Source organism: Cyrtonyx montezumae, unplaced genomic scaffold, assembly GCF_038088225.1.
Source record: "Cyrtonyx montezumae isolate F1298 unplaced genomic scaffold, pur_monq_1.0 scaffold_2, whole genome shotgun sequence".
Taxonomy (NCBI): Eukaryota; Metazoa; Chordata; class Aves; order Galliformes; family Odontophoridae; genus Cyrtonyx; species Cyrtonyx montezumae.
In genome coordinates, this window is record NW_027071936.1 from 54,400,828 (window position 1) to 54,413,056 (window position 12,229).

The window sequence follows — 12,229 nt, forward strand, 5'->3', positions numbered from 1 at the left end:
TGACACTGTGAGCTACTGAGTTTGGTGTCCGCAGCTTTAATCCTTTCTCTTCCCTTCTCACTGAAGGAGATGGATTGAATTGTTATCACAGGTAGCTGTATCACGTTGTTTGCAGCAAATGTTTCATGTTAAAAAGGCATAGAATTGCAGAGTGTTTTACTGGTATGCAGTCACTCATTTAGTGAGTCTATGTGTGTGTTAGTTTTGTAGGAGTGAGAACTGTCAAGCAAAAGTACTATAAAGTTTGAGAAGATTGTGATTGACACGTGTATTTAAATGTGGATATTTTGTAAGGAATATCCTGGCAAGCAGATGAAATCTGAAATGCATCTGACTTTATATTCTGCTTTGACTTTTTCTAATGTGCAGTAATAAGATATGTTCTTGGTATTACCGCATATATATTTTACTGTGGGTGGACTATAAGTCCTTGTAAGAATGGGAAATATTGCAAGCAGCTTGGCAATGAGAAACTTATTCTAATTTTTCCAACTTTTATTCTTAGGGTTATGCAGCATTTAATGATACTCCAGACTTAGTAGTGAATCAAACGAAGAACATCTTATCAGGTGAGGACAATGGAAACTGCCTTTTCACTTTAACTCTTTAATGTTAATGCTTTTGCGTCGGTTACTGATGCATTTGTGTTTTATTATTATTATTATTATTGATAATATATTTCCTGGGCTAAAGGGTATCAAAAATTAAGTCTAAATCTTCCTTTAAGATTTGATGCCATGGAAAGTACAGCAAGCAATTACGTCCCAGTGTAAAACCCTAAATAAAATATAAAAATAGACCATGTGCTGTTTCATGGAAGAGTTCTGTTTGCTGGACATTTTACTCCTCAAGTAATGAGAATAGCAAGATCCCAACTGCACACTAATATTTACTTTTCTGGGTTGAAAGGCTAATTTGGTGTGACCAGGGGTGTATCTATGATGTATTTAGCTGTGTGCTGTTTAAAAAAAACAGACAAACAAGAGCAAAACAACTACCTGGACTTTAATACAGCCTGCTGCAGTATTAAAATGTAGTGGATGGAAAAGGGGAAGTGAAAAATATGTGTTAATGTCTCTCTTATTGCTTTGTTACTCTGGCTTTAAGCTGTGATTTTTTGACAGTTCCTGGACACTTGACACTGACTGAAATGTAGTATAAAGTATGTATACTAATCTGTTTTAATTTTTATTCTTGCATTGTGGACCTGTTCTGCATAAATATACAGCTGTTCCTTGTAAGTTTTTTCTTTTGTTTTTGGCAAAATGAAACACAGTATGTGTACAGTCTTAGTATACTGTGTGAACTTGCCTAAAGATGAGCCAGTTTTCTAAAAGTGTGATGTTGTACTTTTCATTAGGAAATCTAACGGAGATTTACTCACTTTCAATAACTGCTGATATCCATGAACACAGACCATCCTAATTTATCCATTATTGTTTCTGCACTGTTCTGTTATTATAAAAACTGAGTTTCATTAGCAAATCATACAAAACCAGTAGTTCTACTAGAGAAATTTTATGCTCATTTGTTAATTTTTTAAAGAATGTTTTGATGCCTGTTTGAACTTGATTGGAAGAGCAAACATCAGAACACACACCTGAAAATGTGTCGAGTTGTTGGAGGAGTAAGGTGCTGCCTCCTATCAAGTAGCAGCCTCTAGTTAAATGTTCTGCAGTCTCTCCAAGTTGACAGAAGGGGAAGAGCAGACAAAAATTGCAACTTACAAATAAAAAATATGTATGATAAGTGAATGAATCATGTCTTTGTGTATCTAAATAATGTGTACATATATTGTAAACACAGAGTTTCTTCATAACGTGAGAAAAAAAAACTAGCTTAATTGGTCTGTATCTCAAGAGTGTTGCTAACTAATTGGAATGAACTTCAGTAATCTTATTAAGATTGGAAATAACTGGTTTAGATTATCAGTATAGGCAGTCTAATTTATTTCAGTGTTGTATTCCCAAGGGATGGAGTTTAAATAGATTCTGATCTTCTCTTCCATAAACCTAGTGGCTATGTCTCGCTCAGCGTTACCATTTGCAATGTTGCATGAAAAGCAAGATTTAAGCTGGCAAGTTAAGCAACACATTCATTATAACAAAAGGAAAAGAAAACTCTGGCTCAACATCTACATCCTTCATCATTAAACTGAATGCTAAATATAAAGTGTGTGTTTTAAAATGCCATTGTATTACTTTGAAGCTAAATGCTTTTGTTGCTTGCTCAGTTTTTCCTCCTGCTTGTCTTCATGGCTTGCCTTGCTATATGTGCAGAAAGGCTTAATAGCATTTTATAATGTATACATGGAATGTAAATTTCTTCTGTGAATCTGTAACAATGCAATACATTTGTTCTTCTAGATATCAAAAACGTGCTGGAATCCATTGGTTCTAATATCAGTAACTTTACAAAAACTCTCCCTGTTCAGAAGATTATAGCAGATTTGACAATATATCTGACACAGAGTGAAGCATATGTTCAAGATTATTTTCCAGTAGTGGAGCAATACGATTTCTACAGGTATGAACATACTGAATGGGAAATAACACAGGATTGAAGTGCTACCTACAGTTAATGCTCCAACACAATACTAATGTGTTAATATAGTATTTTAATGTTCTCTAAGGGCATCGAAAGTATTAATTATATATATTGATTTATTAATGACTATACAATGAGAGTGAAACTAAGATATTCTATAGGGCAACTTTCCATTTCTGGTATTTTGGTAAAGGCCCTGACTGCACATAGCCAAGCTGTATGCTGTTCCAGTACAGAGCAAGAAGTGACTTCTGCTCTGCAGGCTTTCCTATCTTTTTTAAGAAGGACAGATGTCAGAAGATGTAATACATGAAGAAACAGATAGTTTCATAACGCTAGGGTCACTTCTTTATTGTGGACTTCTTTGTGTTGAGTTGCAGGCAAGTTGCTGGACTTCCTACTGCAGAGTAGTAGTAGCAAAGATTTTGCTTCACGCTTGCTAGATCTGATTGTTTGTACTGATGTAGTACTTGTCATTGCAAATGCATGAGTCTATTACACATATTCTTTCTACTTGATACCAGTACGGTTTCTATAACTGAAAAATAATTTCATATTTTGAAGCATAAAGCTTTTTGTTTCACACTATTGACTTTGCCTAGGATTTGTTTCAATCCTCAAGCTCAAGTTCTCCCTACATTTTGACATTTCTATTGACCCTTTAACAAAAACTGCTTGTGTATTAATCAGCTTCACTGCTACAGAATAAGTGTGCTAATGGTTTTAATGCAGTGTTAATTGAAAGTGAGGAAATTGAACTTTAAGGAACCCCTTTTTGTAGTCAGGGCCTTTCCTTTAGCCTGTTTGATACCTGCTAAATTTTTCTGATGAACCTCGAAAAGGAATGTAAGAACTGTAAGTTGGGAACGGTGATGATGAAAGGAAAATGAAAGAACAGAGGGAATTGGGGGAGGATAAAAAGCTAGGAGAAGATATGAAATGTGTGAATAAATGAACGTGCTCCATATATGTGACTTGGAAATATTACATGACTTTATTAATAAGAACTAAAGTTCAGTTCCTATCTGACATCTTTCTCCTGATCACATTCCATAAACTGCTCATGAAGTGCTCATTGAAAACGCTTCAGAACAGACACACAAAGCTTAGGTTTTAACAGCTTCAAATAAAGTAATTTTCAACTTCAGGCCCAGCATACAGTGAGCAAAACATAGTAAGACCTACAGCAAAAGCAGTTATGTACTTTATGACCGGTCATGAATCCATACTCATAACTTTCTCATTTGTTTCTTGAATGAATTACCACTTGACACAGTTGAGGCAGATTCTCATGGTTTGCTTCACTTGGAGTTTGTCACTACAGTACAAGCAACATATAGTAGCTGGACCTTGGAACACATGTAAGGTTTGTTCCCCCACCCTTCAGTAGCAGCTGTCTGTAATCAAACAGTGATTGGATCCCTAGCCCAAGATGTACGCTGGTGTAGGAATTGATGGTTTGTTTGTTGCTGACATTTGTTTCCCAACAAGTGTTCTTCAGGTCTTCAGTGTGTTGTTTATTTGCATATAACCAGGCAATTTGGCTTTATTCCTTAGGTGGCTGGGTTGTCTCATTCTCTGCTGCATGGTGGTCTTAATTGTGATCTTTTACTATCTTGGGTTGCTATGTGGAACCTGTGGTTATGATAAACATGCTTCTCCAACAACCAGAGGCTGCATTTCCAACACTGGAGGAAACTTTCTTATGGCGTAAGTTTCACTTGTGAAAAAGAAAATACGTACAGGTACTTCTAGAAAGGTTTTTTTTCAATAATTGATTTTGAAGGACATGTACATGAAGAGAATTTTTATTACCAATGTACATGTTCTGAAATAATCAGAACATAAACATCTACCTAACGTACAGTGTTAGGCCTTGGGTTGCTCTTTCCTTGAGGATTGTAACTGAAGATAAAGGCTCTGAATCTACTCTTGTATGACAAGTGTTATAAGTAGTAAATATCTATGTAAACTCATTTGGAAACTTCAGAAGTGTATCAAATAATTGAAAGTACAAATGGAATTTATAGCTTTTTAAAATACATTGAAGTGGTTGCTCAAAATAAAATAAATTTTAAAAATAAGCCATATGCGGGGGCTTCAAACACATAACTTCATCAGATTGCTCTTGGAAGTTCCCAGTAGGAGTTTAATAAATATCATTTATGTTGTATGCAGAAGACTGCATCTGAAATCTATGTAACACCCTTTTGAGACCACAAGGCTAGAGATTTGGATTTTAAAAATAAATCTATAAGCTTTTGTCTCCCTTAACTCTTTAAGGCGTTTTCTTGCCAACTGCAAAGGTGAGTCTTCCTATTTTAGCTGCACTCTAACTGAAAACTTTCCAGGACTGAATCATATTAGAAGTTTCAGACAGCAAGAATATTGTTGAAAAATATAAGCATCTTGCCTTCTGCCAGGTCTTATTCTCTTCAGATACAATAGCTGCTAATCATTGGCTTCACTGTTGCCCAAAGTATGTATATTTTCTTCTTAAAAAAACAAAAACTTATCTTAATTATTTCTTTTTCAGTGGCGTTGGATTCAGTTTTCTTTTCTCCTGGGTGCTGATGATTGTAGTGGTACTTACTTTTGTCACAGGAGGAAATATAGAAAAACTGGTCTGTGAGCCGTTTGAAGATAAAACTTTATTCAAGGTGAAGTTACTCGTATTCAAATTATTAAACAATGAATAGTTTCCCTATAAGTCTTAACAGTCTTGTCAGTTATACATGGTATATTATTTTTTATGGGACACCTCAAGTGAGTTTGGATCTGTTTTTACTTTCCACTTGCACACTGAACAGAGACTTTCATCTTCTTTTATTTAATTTGCTTTGCAGTGTAAATACTGCAGGCCCATCTTCTGTTAGAGATAAATTTTCTTGCAGTTCAGCATTTCTTGGTGACATGGAGTTTTAATATTCACTTTCTACACCTGGAAGTTTGAGTTTACTCTTCTGCTTTTATTTCCATCAGTGAGTGATAAGCTTAGATGTGGAAATGTGTCAAAAGATCACATAGAAATGTACTCATGCATTGAAAACACAGAATTACAGTAACATCACTGAATTATATCTCCTAGGTTTTGGATACTCCCTACTTGCTGAATCAACATTGGAAAAACTATCTTTCTGGCATTCTTTTTAAAAATCCAAATATTAACTTGACTTTTGAAAAAGTGTACAGGTATGTGAAGTTATGGGTCAAGACTTAGTTCTACTTATACCTGGGTTTTGTGTTATTGTTTAGCCTTGTATTTCAGGTATACACAGAAATCAGAAACGTTCTGGTTTTCTGATAGACTGCTAGCAAAAGTGATCTTCCATCAATGAGTTATTAGGGATGGTCTTAACGTAATATGGTTTAACAGCATCAGTTGAGCTCTTCAAAATACTATTTCATATCTTTGAGACCATCAAAAATTGTTAATTACTTGTTTTCTTATAGACAAAGCTTCAAAAAATATAGCTTGAACACTTTCTAAGGGGCTATTTTTGTTAAACTGTGAAAATATTGTTAATCATTGCCCTCTGTTCTTAGGGCGACTTTTCAGGCTGATATGTATCTTTTTATTTTTGTAGTGATTGCAAGGAAAACAAAGGAATTTATACTTCCCTTCATCTAGAACACTTGTTCAATATCAATGAATTTTTGAATATTAGTATGGTAAGTAAGGAAAGTTTGAGTGAGTTCTTGAATATTTTTGAGGGCTAAAGAGGTCTTTGGTCTTGAGCATGATATAGTATGTCCAATCATATAAAAGATTTTAGATGTTAATATGCAGTGCATTCTACGAGGAGACAAGAACTGCCCAACCTAATTCGAAAGGAATTCCAATCATATTTAAGTGGTCTTGGATACAATGTGCTATGCTTTTGAGTGTTTCCAGCTTTGGAGTAGAAAAGAGAGGGATAAAATCAAATATTTTCAGTTAAGCTGTAATTATACATGAGTGTTCTAATTTTTGGTTACCTGTAATACTGACCTGCATTGCAGCTACAGTGAATATGTATATGGTCCCTGTTCCAAATCATATACAATTATTTATGATATACGTGTATGTATACGTACATGTGTATATATAATTACAATGTATTTATAATACACAATGATTATACAATGACAAGTAAGAGTGACTGAAATTTGTCTGAATGTCCACAGTGGTGTAGGCTGGGAAGAGAATAACTCATTGCTATGAAAGCTGAACAGGTAAGTTAGAATGTGGCATGGACAGGCTGTGCTGATACTGCAGGGAAGGGATGGACCTTACCTGGATTCTGCCAAAGTTAATTAAGCTAATCAGACTTAAGCAAAAGGGAAGTTATTTGTGTGCTTCTTCATGGAAGTGATGAATCAGTAAAGACAGATGCTTTTATATGAGAGGAGGGGTATAGAGGTGTACCAGATGCAGAATACGTCTGTGTTTTATTTCCTTCCCAGTATACAGAAGATGTAGCACTTAGAATTGAACATATTCAGATAAACCTCAGCAAAATCATTCTGCTGGATGAAATTGGGAAAGAGAATCTTCTGAATTTCAGCTCTTCAGGAATAGAAGGGATAAACTTTGGAGCATATTTGACAGAGGTGAGACCACTGTAGTCTAGGTAGATGGCTAGAACAAGCATAAAAATAAATGTTTCTTTAGCAATGGGTGATATAGAGAAATATCTGCTTTGGTGTGGAAGGGGAGGTATTGAAGATGCATGAAATTTGGAGCAAAAGCATTTCAGAAGTTAAGTTCATTAAACATTTGAAGAAATAAAGGATGAACGATGTAGGAGATGAGATTGAGTGCATTCTGTGTGCAGTAATACTCTTTTCTTTGTGTGCTATTCATATCTCGTTTTAGATCAATAAAAGCGTTACCAAGGTTGATCTTTTGTCATTTGCTAATGACTTAGAAGCAAGAGCAGACCAACTGGTAAGTTGAATTCACTAATAAAATAATACATAATTACTTTCATTTTACTAATTATATATAGCCAAATATTTAGAATTTGTATGGGAGAGGTCTTGTACTTTGGACATATATACTCGGTTCATTATCACATAAGGAAAAATTTTGAAAACAGTATTGTATAGAGGCTAACTCTTGAGTTTTATATGTTAGCAGTTGTACAACTTCTGCTTTGGAATTTTATCAATTTGCATATTTCCTTAAGAAATCATTTAAGCCCACTGTATTATTTCCTGTGATGCTTTCTACGCTTTAGATCCCAGCCAGCAGAAAAATTGCTTAGATCACAATGGAAAACAGGATTTAAATTAGTTTTCTTTTGGCTACTGAGCAGATGATTTTACAAGGAAATGAACACTGTTGTAGCTCCTAAGACGACTCTTGGGAACTAAGCAAAATTCACAGAAGAAATCCTGTCTGTTCTGTAGTGCTTGTTGAACGTAGACATTGGCACTGGTGAAAAGCTAGAACAACTTACTTACCCACCCACAAATGAATGTGCAAAATGAAACAGCTGTGTTAACAGATAATAAGTACTCAATTGATTTGTTTGTATGTATGTCAAGGTCACCTTCTAATTGTTTTTCAAAATGAGAATCAGTTTGAACACTTGTAGTGGTATAATGGCAACAGGACCACTGCAATGAGCTGTTACGAAGGAAGAAGGTGGAAGGCTCACCTGTCTCTGGAGATTGAAACTCACGGGGAAAAGCTCCAGAAAGGAGGAATCTCCAACAAGAGATCCTTCCTCAGCAGCAGTCAGCCCTTAGACGGGGTCTAAGAGGGGGTTGAGCCCAGCTCCACCCCTTCCAGTCACACAGATGAACTGCCTTCATCTGTGCTCCTGGGGCTGATTGGGTCTTTTCTCCAGATGTTCAATCAGAGGTTCAATCTATGACTCAGTTGCCATTCAGGCACTGGATTACTTTGCTCTGGCCCAAGACAAATTCCTGTGTTGTGGTATGGTAGAGAGAGTTATGCTGCATATGTACTACTCATACAGTCATTAGGATCACAGAAGGACACAGACAGCAGAGTGAGACCTTGCTGTTTAGAATTTATCAAATTTTCATCCCTTCTCCAGGGAGAGGGCAGCACTAGTAAAGGTCACTGTTGTGTTTCTACATAAATTGATCACTCTTGTTGCATTTATTTTCTGCCAGATCTGCACTCGTCTTTTTTCTGTTTTGTAATTATTCTCTAAGCACAGTGAGTGATTCACATATTACCTGTTTGCCCATTTAGGTTCTCTCCTAACTGCAACTGATACCAATAGCTTTGTCTACGCTGCACTTCCATTTTCCATTTTTACTCTGCTGTTTTAAAGGTGTAGAGCTTTTGTCTGGGGAGGCTATTTTCTAAGTGGAAGCTGAGGATCTTCAGATATGTTGTATCTTAATAGAATTGTTCCTGAGATGTCACTTTGAAGGTAATTAGTTAGGTCTGCAGTTAGATCAGTGAAGGAAAATACATTGTATTTGTAGATTGGCTTTTCATTGTACTTTTATAGCAGAATCTAAAGGAAGCATTAGAAGTGAGAATAAATTGGTCTAAAAACCTTTGGAGTTAACTCTGAGCATTTAGTTTGAATTTTCTGGTGCTCTGTGCAAAACAAAATGCATGTTTTAACACTAGAAAGGGAAATGGAAAAAAAAACCAAAACCCTTAAATCAAATTAAGATGTCACAATGTGGAGGAGGGAGCAGTATTGCCTGCAGATGTTATTATTAGGTAAGGGGATTCAGCTTGTCAGTAGAAAGCACACTGAAGCTGCTCTGTAGCCTTACCACAGTATTGAGCACCCTTATCTCTCAGAACAGAGAACCTGAAATAACTGCTCACATGAGTACTTCCAGGAAGTGAACATGACTGAGCATCAACATCTGCCAGTCATGCAGCTAAATTGTTTTTTAGCTTTTTGGATTTACAATACAACTGTTTCTTAGGTCATTGTATCTGTAAAGTATGTAAGGATTCATTATCCCTCTCATTCGGAAAGAATGACAAGACAGAAATAGAGCCCATGGCAGACTGCTGTCAAAGGAATAGGCAGAGATGGGAAGAGCTGCAGGAGGACCTATTAAAATGTTGCAGTAATATGCACCCCAAAAATAAAATAAAAAAGTCTTTAAAAAGCATAGGCCCTAACCAGGAAAATGTTTTCTGCTTTACACCAAGATAGTGCTCTCAGAGTAGGTGGCAGCAGCGAAGAGAAAGAAGTACTGTGGCAGATGTATTCTCATTCTCAATTACAGCACTGCCCCGGGATTTACTCTCTTTTCAAACAAAATTGACATGGCCGTTCACTTAATCATTTGTTTCCTCTGGTATTATACTAGAATCTTTTGCTGAGATAATTTTTGAAAAAAGGCACATTTGCAACAAAGTGAAATGATGACCCTTTCCATTCTGTATTTACCAGATCATTACAAAGTATTTGCTGAAGATTTTCTCAGTAGAAAGTTGCACTGTTAGGGTGTCCTGGCTGAGATATCTTGAAATCTATTTTCCTGAAAGAGGTCTCATCTCTACACAAGTCTGGACTTGCATTCAAGGCAGCTCTTCCTGCAGTTCTAACAGTTTCTAACTTTCGACTTATCAGTGGAAGCCACTAAAAGGAACAACGCCCTTCACAGGCTCATTCCCAACTTACTGACTGAAAGTGTTGAAACTTCTGTGCCCCTCTGAACTCAGGGAACTTTGTCCATACTGCAGAAAGCAAAAGCAGTGAGCATCAGTGAGGAACACTCATCCCAGTGGAGGGCACCCCTGCACCAGGGATGGGCTGGAGCAGAGCAGAGCAGCACAGGGGGTTCCCTCTTCCCTGCTTAAAGTAACTCAGTGCACTCTGGAAATTCTCTTCTATGAAATCAGTAATGATACAGAGAAGCAGTTTAACATGTGTACTTTCTTTGCTGAGCTTTGAATCATTAATACGGTGATTTATTTCCCATCTTTGTGTTGAGTTCAATTTGCCATATCCTCTTGTGAGCATTAACTCTTCTGCAGCACATAACGTGCAATTTGTACTGCAGTTCTTACTTTTTTCCTGAATGAAACTATTGTGCATAATGTTTTGTTTTTTCAGCCAAAAGGAGCACTGGAAAATGCCTTAAAAGGACATGCAAACAACATTCGGATGATTCATAGCCAGCAAGTTGTTCCACTAGAGCAAGCTATGGTAAAATATTACAGCAGTATTAAAACATATTTGTAAAAAAATGCGAATCTCTGAATCTTGAATACAGTTTAGAAAGCTGCACTTGCTAGAATGGAAGCATAGACTGCATTTGTATTGTCACAAAAGAGTAATCTGGTTCAAATCTGTATTTAACAAATATTTAACCTACTTCTGATACTACTACTTTATAATACTGTCTGAAATCAGGAGTTCTTCCTTTTTTGTTGGTTTTTGTTTGTTTGTTTTGTGATTATACATGAATGCAAGGTGAAACAGGAGAATTTTTGAAAACTCTAACCCTAAATGACTTGTTTTTTCCTTTTTCCTTATCATTTGTCTTCTGTAATAAAAGCAGTTATGGCTTTTACACTTTATTTCCTGAAGTTGGCAGTGACCTACCTACACTGGAACAGGAGCCCCCTAATAGTAGCACTTAGAGACAAAGAAAAATCTTTTTGGTTGATGCTATACAAGATGTGAAAGGGCTCCTTCTGACTGCTTTTTCCAGGCACTGATATGTATAGTATCCAGCTGTGAGTCTCGTATGTGCATCTTGTAACTGTTGGCTTTTTCCTCTACATGATGTGAAGGCTTTTAGATTATCTTAACAACAGTTATAGAATCACTGCCCTTATCAGAGGCCTGTTTAGAAGGGAAAAAAAAAAGAGAGAGAAAAAGGCATTAGGCCTCTGATTCTATGCTGTTCTTTCTAATTAACTCCTAATTATTCTCATCTCTTTTTCCTTTTACAAAACTGACTGTCAAGAAATATGTTAAAGCTAGGGTAAGTGCTTTTTTCCTTCTAAAAATGCACAATATCAGAGTACTGTGAACGCTCAGTTCTGATTTCAACTGTTCTTTCTTTCCCCAAATAAATCTTTCTCGGTTTATTCCTAGTAGTTTGAGTTAATTTGAAGTCTTCCAATACATGATTTATAGCTGCTTAGTTCTTTTGTTGAAATACCGAATCAGTTAAAAACACAGTATATTAGTTTTAATCTAATATGACTGTATTGACTATATATAATGTGGTATGTCATATTAGAAACAAAATCACCTATACAGAATTGAAGCATACATACAGTGTTAAAACAAGCAGTCTCTTACCTGTAGTGATGACCTAAATCTTTTTGATTTTTTATCTCCTCCTACTTTCTAATAGAGCACTTTAAATCAGAGCATTAGACTGCTGAAGAGGACATCATCTGAACTTATGGTAAGCTTTTCTTCCTGGCAGCAGAACATTTTAATGTGTTTTAAATCATCCACCACATATGCGTGGAGTATATTTTCTGTACAGCTTTTACTTTTTCTGGCTGTTCTGTTATTACATAGCTATTTAGCGCACTGAGGTAGTAACAGAGATATAGACATCTCTTCTGCACAGCTTTTTTTACCTTGTTTTTCCCTGCCTTGTAGAAGAGAGGGGTAAAAAAGAATGCTTTTTAAAATATGGGTTGTAATCTTGATTATCACGTGATAAAATAGACTTAAGTACAGTTCCACATATTGTGCTTTCATGTTACTAAGAAGGT

At 36.0% G+C, this 12,229-nt stretch overlaps 1 protein-coding gene across 1 annotated transcript in view; it reads left to right on the top strand.

The window, feature by feature from the left end:
• Positions 1–12,229, top strand: part of PROM1 (prominin 1) — a 59,552-nt gene that overhangs the window by 39,217 nt on the left and 8,106 nt on the right. Inside the window, exons 11-20 of the mRNA XM_065735766.1 lie at positions 506–569; positions 2,367–2,526; positions 4,105–4,257; positions 5,084–5,207; positions 5,636–5,739; positions 6,135–6,219; positions 6,994–7,140; positions 7,406–7,477; positions 10,602–10,694; positions 11,857–11,910. Of these exons, the coding sequence (XP_065591838.1) occupies positions 506–569; positions 2,367–2,526; positions 4,105–4,257; positions 5,084–5,207; positions 5,636–5,739; positions 6,135–6,219; positions 6,994–7,140; positions 7,406–7,477; positions 10,602–10,694; positions 11,857–11,910 (1,056 nt within the window). The remainder of the gene's footprint in view (positions 1–505; positions 570–2,366; positions 2,527–4,104; positions 4,258–5,083; positions 5,208–5,635; positions 5,740–6,134; positions 6,220–6,993; positions 7,141–7,405; positions 7,478–10,601; positions 10,695–11,856; positions 11,911–12,229) is intronic.